This window comes from Gallinula chloropus (assembly GCF_964237585.1).
Source record: "Gallinula chloropus genome assembly, chromosome: 13".
NCBI lineage: Eukaryota > Metazoa > Chordata > Aves > Gruiformes > Rallidae > Gallinula > Gallinula chloropus.
The window spans coordinates 1,404,968-1,417,649 of record NC_140098.1 but is presented as its reverse complement, the minus strand read 5'-3'; the positions used below and the strand labels follow the sequence as shown (position 1 = coordinate 1,417,649).

Here is a 12,682-nt window from a genome sequence, read left to right as displayed (position 1 = left end):
ATTAGTTTATGCAAAAAAAAATTGTAAAATATGCAGCTTATTAGATTTCACAGCCATGCTTCCTACAGTCCTCATTATACAGCTGTGACATGCTGAAGGCTGCCAGCTTACTCCATTGTCTGTGGGCTGTACAGAAGGCATTTTTCTCCTATGCATGGCAAGCACCTTTCATACTTCTGTAGTTAGACATTTGAATACAATGTATTTTTCTCATTTCCCTTACATGATAAAAAGTCCTTAAAATGGCACATGAGCAATCTAAAAACCTTGTTCTGTTACATGTGGTAGGATATTCAGTTGTTCAGAGATTTTGACTCAGACACATGCTGCATGATATTAACATCTTTTTAAAGATTTTATTAACTTTCTAAACTATCTAGTCTAAAAATTGCGTTAAGAAATATGTAATACTTGGAAGAAACAACTCAGATTCCTCTTCTGCTTTTGGAGCTAAACCTGACTTAGTGTATCAGAGGTATATTAAAAGTTTATTTTCCTGGTAGAAAAAAGAAACTGTTTCTTACCTTTTCCTGCATGGTACTTCATAATCTATTATAGTGGCTATTTCCTACTGTTGACCAAGCTGCTCCATCGTGATTCCTTCAGATCTCTTTATTAAGTCAGATTTTTCAAGTGTTAAAACTTTTGATTTAGACTATCAATTCTTTGGGGCAGCATCTGCTCTTTCCTGTGGGTCTGTAGAGTACTGGGTTCGCAGATCTCTTTTCCTGTGCATTTCAGTGACATTAATTACAATTACTTACACAAAAGAATTTGTTACTCTAACTGTTTAGGTTAGCTTGAAAAACAATGTTAACTGGATCAGTTGCTGTTTATTTCAGGAAGTGTATACAAGTGTCTGTATCTTGTGTATATAACTGCACATACGTGTTTATATATCTTTATATATGGAAAATAATGTAAATCAAAATGTCCTGTATGTTGGTGTGCCATCTTACATGCTTTAAGTTCCTGGTGAGTGAGTATTGTAGACTGGTATAGCTGATTTTCAATACATATCAGTAAAAGAGTAGCCATACAGTTGAAATTTAGGCATTCCCATTAGCTGGCTAATCTAATCTGGGTTTCTCTGTGGTCAGCCAAGAAAGCACGATCCCATGAGAGGGTAATTCTGTCTTCCTTGGACAGAGAAGAAAGCTATTGCAACGAGGTAGCTAATGTAGCCATCTGAGCCTAAGACTGCATTGTATGAATAACCGTCTTTTCCTTCTTCCTCACCTTAATCATCATAAACAAGATCATGACAGCATCACAGTATTTCACTACTTAGAGTCAAATAAATTACAGCAGGGAAAGACAAATTACCCTATTAGTTAATCTTTCTGTCTTTCTAGGGTTTTCCCCTAGAATACATCTAGCATCCTGTGCAATAGAGTGAACTCTCCAGCGAGGAGGGTTCTGTTATTTCCCTTGGGGAGCTATTCCTCCTTGTACAATTTCTCATTGTAAGGAAGCTTTCGTTGTTTTTGCAGAAGATTAAGTGAAGTCTTGTATCTATGTATGTATTTATGTGGTTCTCATCACCCACATATGAGTATTACATCTGTAAAGTACACAAATTCTCTTCCTCATTTCTCCCTCTAGGAGTGGCTGCATAGAGGATTCTACTATGGATATCCTATGATACATTCTGGCCTTCCTGTCTCTCTAGCATGTCTAGCCTAAGTTGCCCATTTTTCCTATAGTAGACCATTCTAGCCCCTATTTCTACCCCTTCCACCTCCTTGAATATTTCACCTCTGAAAGGGATCCACTGAACATTTGAAAAGCATTTTTTTTCTGTTTTCCACATGCTTTCCTTTAAGCGTGGGAAGAACTTCTGAGAAACCCACAGAAGACCTCTGTCATCTGTTCTCAAAGCAATCCTTAAAACACTTCCATGGTGCCTACGTACTGCAGGCACTGTGGGATAGGTGCACGAAGCTGACAGCAGGTGGGTCAGGCAGCAGCACCAGTGTGTGCTGGCAGCATTGCTTCCCAGGGTGATTTACATCCTGGTGTCATCTCCTCGTCTGCCTTCAGTTGTCTGTCTGCATTTGTCTCTCTCTTCGTACTCTGTTCTTGGAGCCATTGGGAAGAGGACTTTCTTGTATTGTGAGACCTGATCCATGTATTGGGGTTTTAAAACTGTGGCAATAAAGTAACTAGTAATAATAATAATAAAAATACATTCCAGTACTGATGTAGAAGGTAGAAATTAAATAACATGCATACACTCTGCAGAAGGACACTAGAACACTCATAGAACATACCCATGTTTGTGTGGGTATATGTGTGTGTGTGTGTGCTGCACACACACCAGGCTATGCAATTTGAAAGACAATAATATTTTATGTGTGTATTTTGCATATGTTAACAAGTCCTGAAGTGCACTGCACAGCTTTCTGTTCTATGTATATTTTCTTTATTTGTCTAGTGAAATCTCTAATTCATAGATTTTCTGTTTAGAAATGGTCTCGTATAGAATAATACAGGGTGATAAAGCTTAAAACTATGTTTTTGTATTTTAAAAAATCAGCAACAATGAAAAACAAATAAGAGTAAGTTTCTTCAGCTTTGAGGCAGTAATAATTTACATGTCAAGAAGTTATACAGGTTTTTATGAGATTATTGCAGTTTTATTCAATAAAAAATAGTTACCATGACAACAACTGTCATGCTACCTGTGAGATTATAGCAAAGAAGGACAGTGAAGAAAAGGCTTCATTTTGGAAAGAATGCTTATCTGACCTGCTGAATACAAACAATGCTTTGCTTTGACCAACACTGACTGCACGCCTACTATCAGCCAAACTCAAAATCTAGCTGGAGATTTTCAAGCGCAGTGATCCTCTTAGAAATACAAAACAGTTGGTAAATAATGGTAGGTCTTTCTCATGCAAATATACATTTAATGCCCTGTCAGATTGGTAACCAGATCTTTGGAATGAAATGGAAATTTCAGAAGAGTAGGGGAGAGAGGGTGAGGGAGACCGAAAAGGGCATCAGGAAAGAAAAAAATCCCTCAGAAGTCCCTGGGAGAATGAGAAAAGGTGGTCCCACCAGCTTGCCTTATGGCCACATTTGTTATTTTTACCAGCCATTACAATCTTTCAACAAAATGGTTGCTTCATTGAATATGGATTCATGTAAATTTCTGGCACTGACTATGCGTTACCTCCTCTAGAACACACAGGTTTGATTTTTTTTCCCTTTTTTTTCCCCAGTGCTCACATTTCACTGCCACACCAAAAAATTTGCTTTCCTGCTCCCCGTGGCAGCACATGCATTTTTCTTTCTGACTAATGTGCAGAATCTGTACCTTGGCTTGTGCATAAAACCACAGCCAAAACAACAGAAGAGCACAGGCTGAGCACACACATCTTATTTTTATGATTGCTTTTAATCTTAGTTTGCCAGCAAACAGAGGCTTTCTTCCCTAGCCATGTAACAATACTTGTGTTGCTAATTGCACCTCTGATTGCTAGCCTGTTGCAAGGAGAAACTATGAAACCCGGCACTAACAGAGTAAAACAATCAGCAATGGTTAATGGCTAAATCACATTAGAAGCGTTCATTAATTAAAATCTGTTGAGTCTCTTTACTGCCCATATTTAATCGCAGGGTCATTAGCAGTGCAGACGTGTACCTCAGGAAAAAAAATGTAGAAAGTTTTTTAACTGAACATCTTAAAATTTGCATCATCTATCACAAAAAATGTTTTTCTTTTACAGAAAGCAATATTAGGTACATAAAGAAAAAAAGAAACTGATTATGTTGTTGGACCAGATTATATAAAACTGCTATATTATTGTAATTAGGACAACAGTGACTTGGACTATAATAGCGGCTTTCTTGTAAAAATGGCACCATTTCAAATTTATAGTCTCTAGCTAAATGAGTTTGTTGTAGCATTGACAAAGAAACAAACACAAGCCAAATCCATTCAAAATTAAACACAAACAGAAACCTTAGCTGTTTATTTGCTGGGTAGAACCCAGAATGTTGTTTTTCAGAAAGCATTTATTTAATAAATGCTCTTCCCTGGGTTCTTACAGCTTGCACAGTGCAAAATTTTTATCTTTAAAACTTAAAGAACATTATGAATGTAAAAAACATTTATGTACATGTAGTTTATAACTGCAGTGTCTGTAGTGGAGTAAAATCCTATTTAAATGTTGATAATCCAAAGCTCTAGACCAGAGCACAGAGAGTTCTGCTGCGTTCAGGAGATTGCCTCAACAACAACCATGGTGGCTGCAAGTCTCTTTTTTCTGCATTAATTTTGCCCCTCAGGAATCTCTCAGTTTTCCAGATCTTTTGTTCACATTTAGTTGTGAAGAGTTCTGTCATTTCTGGGATTGGGGTAGGTTGCTCTTTCTTCTGGGCTCTCAGATTCTTGCAGTGGTGCAGCAACATCTTCTGCAGCTGCAGAGGGGCAGAGTTTGCTTTTTCATATAATTTTTGTTACTGGTGTGAACACAGTGATGTGGCACATTTCACACCTGCAGAGGATTTGATTCAAGGCACACATGAAAAAAAATTCATATCAAAGGTGATAAAATTTAAACTATGTAAAAGCTTAATTAATTTCAATAGCAGAGGTAATTTCTTTAATTTCTCTTCCATGATTGCTTACATCTTTCATAAAGAATTTTCATCAGTAAGATTGTTGGGGGCAAATTGCTGAATTTGACAGACCTCAGAACTGTGTATGATGGTCGGAAATGAAGTGCTGAGTGGCAGAGAATGGCAGTGTAAGAAATTGATTTCTAGGAGCTGAGAGAGTATTTTATTTTTCCATTCCCTTCATTAGTTCTATTAGGCAAGATTATACTCACACTTCAAGTGACCTGTAAGGGAAAGAAAAAGGGGACACCATTCCCCAGCCTTCTGGTGTATATAAACAGTGAGTGGGACTACTAACTGTTAGGTATGTATTTTTAAGGTATGTATAAGCTTCAGATAAACTTGAGGCCTCAGTAAGTGAGTAAATTATACTATATCACGGGAGAAAATCTTGAGAGCTGAGCATCAGGATTGGAAGCAATGTTAGACACTGATTGCCTCTTTTTATTGAGGCATAGTCAACTTTAATGTCTAATGAACACTTGGGATAAAGGATGCATTTATCAAAGAATCCACGTACCCATTTAAGTTTGGAAATCTTGCAATAAATATCTATAAAAGTCTTCAGGGATTCTCAAATGAAATAAGAAAAGAATAGACATTATATCAAATCTTTCTAAACAAGCAATATAATTATTTCTGAAGTCCTTTGAAAGGAGAGCCAGCCAGGCAAATCAAACGCAATCTCAAAGAAGTCAACAGCTTCGCTGCTTTATTTTCCTTTGTGTATAAAGTATATCATGGAAACAAACTGGAACAGCCTAGATAAAATACTTTTACAAAAATGTTCACTGTTCTGTGATAAGCCTTATCTTATTCCAGCCCTGTCCCATTATATGATACTCTGTACAAGCCTCTTCTGTCTTAGGAGGTTGCACAACGTTTTGCTGTAGCAGCCACTCCCACAGAAAGCCTAGTACAGCCCCTGGGACTTCAGTTTGAATTCACAGGAACCACTGACCTCGTACTGGGTTTGTGTGGCAGGGTTTTGGTGAGGGGGTGGCAGGGTGGAGGTGGCTATGGGGATGGCTTCTGTGAGAAGCTGCTAGAAGCCAACAAATCCAATGCCAGATGGCTCCAAGAAGAGACGCGCTGCTGGCCAAGCCCGAACCCATCAGGGAGGCGGTAGCACCTCTGTGGTAACCTAATTAAGAAGTGGGGGAAAGTTGATGTGCAACAGCAAATACAGCCAGAGGGAGGAATGAGAATGTGTGAGAGAACATCCCTGCAGATGTGAAGGTCAGTGAAGAAGGATAGAAGAGAGGAAGTGTGACAGGTGCCAGTGGTGCACCTGTGCAGCCTGTGGAGAAGACTGTGGTGAGGCAGGCTGTACTGCTTTGGTGGGCAACTGGTGTCCAGCCAGGGTCAACCCACCTCAGCCATCTACATTCCTGTTTGGTATCACCCATGGGACAGCAGCTGTGAATGGCAGGGTGTTATCCTGGGATGGGGGGGTTATAGCCTGAATTCTGTGAGAGGGGAGGTACAAGCTAGTTAAGAGATTACTTTCTGTAGGGAAAACAAAATAGAGAACTTAGAATTGATATGAGTTACAAAAGATGAGCCAACAAAACTTAAATATGTGAGACAATTCAAATAGCTACACCTTTTTCATGCTTTGCAGCTACTGTGGGTGAGCCACAAAGGGTCCTTTTGTTCCTCTGTTCCTGCAACATCCAGACTCAAGCTTCCTGCATACTTCCTTGCCATTGTTCCCTATTTCTTTTATTTTCTGTAGCCTTTGCCCCATGACCTATGAAAGTGCTCCATGGCTGCTTCCCTGTTTCTGTTTTGATTCTCCTGTAGGTGAAGGAGGTCATTAAGGATATCATTGATAGGCTGAAACTGCTGTACTTGCCGCAAGCCTGGGGACCATATTTGCGTCATCTACGCCTTTATAATTCATTCAAAGCTAATGGGCATTGTCTGCTACCATCTGGGTATACAGCAAAAAATATAGTTGGTCAGACGACAAATTTTTGATGTTAATTCCTTATGAACTAACCATCAAGTTGAGGATAAATTCCATGTCTTGTGCCTAGTGGAAAGTTAAAGCTTACTATATGAAAGGTTAGGTATTAAGATCACCATTTGACATCAAAACCAGTTAAGCTTCAAAACATAAATTGTGTGTTTATAAGAACAGGTTCAACTACTATCTGTCTAAGATGCAACATAATATTCATCAGCATTACATTCCTCTTCCACGTGATATTCATCAGCTGCAGACCACATGGATTTTTCTGGACTCTGCTGAGCAGAAGAGATGCTTATGGAGCACTTTCCTGCCAGATGGGTCAGAGCTTGCCTCACAACCAGCTGATCTGCTTTCCTTCATTGATGTTCCTGCCCTGTAAAAATGGATAGATTTATGCCAGTAGCCAGAATAAATAACCAGTACAAGCCATAGGCACTTTTGTTTCTCTAGTGAGATGCATTTCTGCAACCCATGTTCCCCTCCCTGGGAATTACCCCATTACTCCCAGGCAGCAAACCCGCCACAACTTCAGGCACTTGCAGAATTTCCACTCCATAAATGAAGTGTTATCCATCCCTCCAGACACTCCCAAATTTTGTGAGCCCTGTATCTCGTTCTGAGGCTCAAAGTGTCCAGGTGGAAAAGCGTGAAATAGAAGCTACTGGTTACATGGGAATTATGTCTAAATATGCAAACATTGCTCTGGATAATTTACATGTACTGTAATGCAGAAATCTGACCAAACCCATAGCAGCAATGTTCCATATACAGAGAAAGAAGAGAGTGCAGTGCAAGGGCATGCCAAAGGGATCTCCTCTCCCTTTAGTTTACTGTTTCTGTCCTGAACTGATGTGTAATTTGGATTCAGCAGCACAGAGTGTGAGTCGGAAGAGGAGGCTATTTTTATTGGCATATCCAGAAAGGGGGGATAGGTTGGTGGAGACTATAATTCTTTTCTTTTCTGAACATTAGAAACATAATTCAGCCCTTGACCTTTCTCCTACTCTTGCTTTCTCTCCCTCTCTAGATATTGTCTTTATTGTTAGCCTAATTAATGTCATTATGTTTTTAAGTCATCCAGAAAAGAAGTGTCTGCAGAAAGCTTAATGGTACCTACTGAATTCTGTGCGATTTGGTTCTTACAGAAATGGAAAGTGCTAATTTGTCTAAGAAATAAAAAGGGGTATTTCCTTAATTTTTTCTTCTATTTTTTTTTGGGCAGAGTATGAAATTTGTAACTCTGGCTAGACAATGATTCCCTTAGTGGCAGAGACTCATTTCAGAGACAATAGATGTTGTCCTGACTTTGTCACTGTGGCCACATGAAACCATTATTATGGCTGTAAGCCAAGAGTACAAAAAAGAATCCTTTTTATTATTGCTTTTCTATGCAGCCTCTGTAACTTGGCAAGGGTCTTTCAAATGTGATTTTTCAAATCTTAAATGCAGCATTTTATATTGTATTATTAACCTTTTATTTCATATGGCTCTGATATGATTCCTTTGCAAATGCTTCAAGTCTACACAGATCTATCAGGTGGCTTTAAATGCTTTCTACAAAGAAACCTTAAATAGTACAGCTACTAAAAAGGTTTTTCCTTTACCCAGAAATTCAGTCTCCTTGTGTGTAACATCTCGAAGGAAAATATTCTGTTTGTGTTCTGCCAGTAATGGTTTGAGGTCCTACCAATGTTATTTCTTCTTTTATTGTCATATAACTCACAAGGAAATTAATTTTTGTTTCAAATTATTTTTTGAGTTATGTAAATTTCTAGTAAGAGTATAAACCTTAATAGTGTGTGTGTTCTTTTTCTTTAGGTACCTTCGTTACTAAAGTCACTGCTACAGATGCAGACGATCCGGTTTATGGAAATAGTGCTAAGCTGGTTTATAGCATTCTGGAAGGACAGCCTTACTTTTCTATCGAGCCACATACAGGTAGGTGACTGAATGTGACTCCCTGGGTTTTATTTACAGAAGTGATAGTGCTTAATACATGCTTGATATAATATACTTTAACAGGGAGCATAAACAGCTGTCGGTCGGTATTACCGAGTTGCAAGGCGTGTCTCACTTGTATTCCACCGGGGTCTGATCATGTGAAAAGACAAAGAAAAAAATCTGTATTAATGATAATCTAAGTAATGGTGATGCTAATATTGCAGAAGTTATTGAAGCAAAGCTGAAGGTAGTGAAGTACTGCACGACTTATAACTGAGTAGGGACTGAAAGACTTGGCAGGAGGAATTTAATGAACATGATGTAGTTTTCGGTCTGAGACTGTAGTTTTTCCAGTTAAAGAAAGTACCAGTTAGCTTGGGAATTTTTGTGAATGTATTACGTGTTTTCATAAAAATGATTTTTCTTTCTTGATGATGGAGAGCGAGAAAGAACACAACACTGAGTGTGGGAATGAAGTTTTATTAGCATGCGCTTAGAATGACTTTATTTCTCTGTGGTTTTGAAGTCTTGAAAGTCATCTGAAAGAAATGCCAATAAATCCATTCCCTCTTGTTTCCTGTACATATGTCGTACTTAAAGAAAATTCATTTAGTTATGTCTGAGGAGTGTTTCTTAAAGTGACTTGATATTATTTCCTACATTCTTTCACCTGTTACTAGATTCTGGTTTTAATCCCTGTGAGTCAAGCAGCTGTGATCTAAGGAGAAGAAAACTGTAATTCATTTTAAAACAGAAAAAACAGGAGCATAAAGGAGTAAAGCAGGAGTAAAAATTCTCGTCATCATGCAGATTAACAAAATTATGCCAAAACTTGCTGGGACTTTAGGTAAATAGTGTAGGTTGATAAATAAGTATGAATAGATTAATGGATTAATCCCTTAAAGTATTTTCTTCAGGTTGAAGGACAGCTATCTTGTGTGAAAACAATCTCTGGAAAGTGATCCAGTATTCCATGCTGCATGTAAAATACTTTTACAAAGATTAAGTCTAGCACAGCAAATGTTGCTGGCTGATTTCTCACAAGTCATGTGGAAATATAACTCTGAACAGCCCCCTGACCATCAGGTATCAAAATATATGATTTGGTTTTCTTTACTATTTCAAATGGTTGCATGCAGCAATGTCTTCAGTTAGATGTCTGAATTAGAGCTGCAGGCTCCTTCTCAGTTTCTACTAGGGAAAGTTAGTGCTTTAGCAGGGAAACACATGGTTTTCACAGAGGAGCTAAGAAGTGTGTTTTCCACCTGCATGGAAGATTTTTCGATTCTTTCACATAAAATAGCCTGAAAGAAAATATTCTGCATGTAAAAAAAATTTTAAAAATTTTAAAATTCAAGTTTTATTCTTTATATTACGTTAAAACCTTTTGAGTAGTCCAATGAAGTAACTATTCATCACCTAGAAAACTGATTTCCATTATCATGACAGCCAGAGAAAACTCCAAAGCTATTTGGTGAACCTGAAAATCATTATTTTTCTCCTGTTTCACTAGCATTAAATTCCCGCTCCTACCTTCATTTCCATTTATAAATATTCCTTTGAGTAGCAGTTCAGTTACCATGAAAATAACATGTTAGTTTCTAAAGGAAATTTAATCATGAAGAATTCAACTGTGGCTTTGCCACAGTCCCTGGGTAAGTGGCTTCATAGTATGGATCTGCTTCTGAATAAGTGGTTTCAGATTCCCCATTTTTCTCCATCTATGGAGGACATCAATTATGTTCTTCTCTAAACCATTGCAACTGAAAGAACTTGTGCACTGAGGCTGTCTTGGCCTTCATCTGTAGTGTAACTACCATACTACTCTTACAGCTACCCAGCAAATAGTCTGCTGGGCTGGAGAGTATGCAGCTGTTTCTGTGATATTAGAGGGACCTGTTAATTGCTTGTAAGGTTTTAAAATGTGCAGAATTTGGTCTTGTGTCTGTGATGTGTCCTCACTGGCTTAGAGAAATCTTAGCCATACCAAATATCAAATTGTTTAGAGCCCTCTTGCATATATTTGTTTAGAATATACATAAAAGTCTATTTTTATTACACAAGCCAGATGTAGGTAGCTATGTAGAGACTGAAGCCAGGGTGAAAAATATTGCTCTAAACCCCAGAAGCCTTACAGCTGTGGTTCTCCTGCAGAAAACATGAGGAACTATGCAGTAGATTTTCTTGGCAATACCAGAATTTTGGAGCAAGGGTGTAATAGTGTTTATTACATACCAGAGAGAGATTTATGGGTTGTTATATGTAGTTCAAAATTCTGATAGCATTATGCTAAGATAGCTACAATTTTGTAGCAGCTTGTGGCACTGTGTGTTTCACCTTTTAGAGGCAGTGGTGTGTAAAACATTCATGCTAGTTTAACAGCTGTATAGTTTGGACAGCAGTGCTGTTACCATGGTCAGATAGAGTGGAAGATGCATTTTAACAAAAAGAAAATGCCCCAAGCAAATAGAAAGTATGTAGATGTTTGATTGCTTGTATTTATCCAGCCTTAGCAATGTGAACTGCCCCATCTATTTGTTTCCTTCTATAACTCTGCCAGGAAGACACACTAGCTTACACATTTGTGTGTAGGACTTGGGAACATGAGTGAATGACTTCACATGGGAAGATGTTTGGATGCTATTGTGACATTGTACAAATTAAAGCAGCACAGCCAACTTGAGTAGCGTTTTTCCAAAACAAATCAAACTGGAAGGTGGTCATAGAATGGTTTGGGTGGGACAGGACTTAACGATCATCTAGTTCCAACCCCCCCTGCTGTGGGCAGGGACACCTCCACAAGTGCAGGTTGCCCAGAGCCCCATCCAACCGGAGTTTGAATGCTGCTGGGGAGGGCACAGCCAGAACTTATTCTGAGTATCCTGTGCCAGGGCCCCCCCAGCCTCTCAGGGAAGATTTTTTCCCTAATGTCTAATCTAAATTTACCGTCTTTTAGTTAAAACCCATTACCCCTTGTTCTATCACTGCACTCCTTTATAAAGTCATACTCCAGCTTGTCTGTAGTTCCCTTTAGATACTGGAAGGCTGCAAAAAGGTTCCCCTAGAGCCATATCTTCTCTCAAACCCAACTCTCTCACCGTCTTCACGGGAGAGGTGCTCCAGTCCTCTGAACATCTTTGTGGCTCTCCTCTGGACTCACATCAACAGGTCCATGTCTTGTACCAGGGATCCCAGGCTCTGAATGCAGTACTCCAAGTGGGGGTCTCACCAGAGCAGAGCAAGGGTCAGCGTCACCTCCTTTCACCATCCAATCACACTAGTTTGGCCACAGCCTGGGATACAGTTGGTTTTCTGGGCTACAAGTTCACATTGGTGTCTCCTTCTGAGTTTTACAGCAATCAGCATCCCCCCAATCCTCCTCCTCAGGGCTGCTCTCAATCCGTTCTCTGCCAAACCTGTAGTTGGGCTTGGGCTTGGGCCAACCCATGGTCAGGACCTTGTACTTCACCTTTTTGAACTTCACATAATTTGCACAGTCCTCCTCTCAAGCTTGTCAATGCTCCTCTTGATGGCATCCCTTCCCTCCAGTATGTCAACTTTATCACACAGCTAGGTGTCACCAGTAAACTTGCTGAGGGTATGCTCAGTTCTCCAATGTAGGGTTTGGGCTTAGTTTGAGTTTCTTTTTTGGTAGGGAGTGGGGGTGAGGATTGGGACATGTGTACATTTTTTCTGTGGTTACATTTCATTAGTGCCCCTTCTAGGCTGAAAACCTTTCCAATTCATTTGAAACAGAATTGTGTCTGAATGCAGATACAGTGTCTAGGGTTATCTTTCCCAAAATGGGATCACTGTTTAAGAGAGATGGACTATGTTGAAGTGATCATCTTCAGAATGTAAATATTTTCTGCCATTAATGGGAGTGTATCAAATGGTACCAAAAGTATAAATACTTAAAGCTGACCTACTTCCTCTTTTTCTATATAACTGGCCTTTTATTAGCTTTGCTAATTAGGAATTAAGACAAGATTTAGATCTGTGCAGCTACCAGCACCGGGGCAGCCATAGATAGGTTGTACTGCCTGTAATTTCTTTCATTTCCTGGCTCAGAATAAAAAGTGTCTCACTTTGCTGCTTTGTTTTAATGGCACACTGAGACCTGACCACCAAGAA

General features: G+C 39.0%; 1 protein-coding gene across 1 annotated transcript in view; it reads left to right on the top strand.

Moving 5' to 3' along the window:
• CDH8 (cadherin 8) overlaps positions 1-12,682 on the top strand; it is a gene marked incomplete at both ends in the record, with an annotated part of 131,169 nt that overhangs the window by 46,147 nt on the left and 72,340 nt on the right. Inside the window, one exon of the mRNA XM_084269891.1 lies at positions 8,426-8,545. Within this exon, the coding sequence (XP_084126017.1) occupies positions 8,426-8,545 (120 nt within the window). The remainder of the gene's footprint in view (positions 1-8,425; positions 8,546-12,682) is intronic.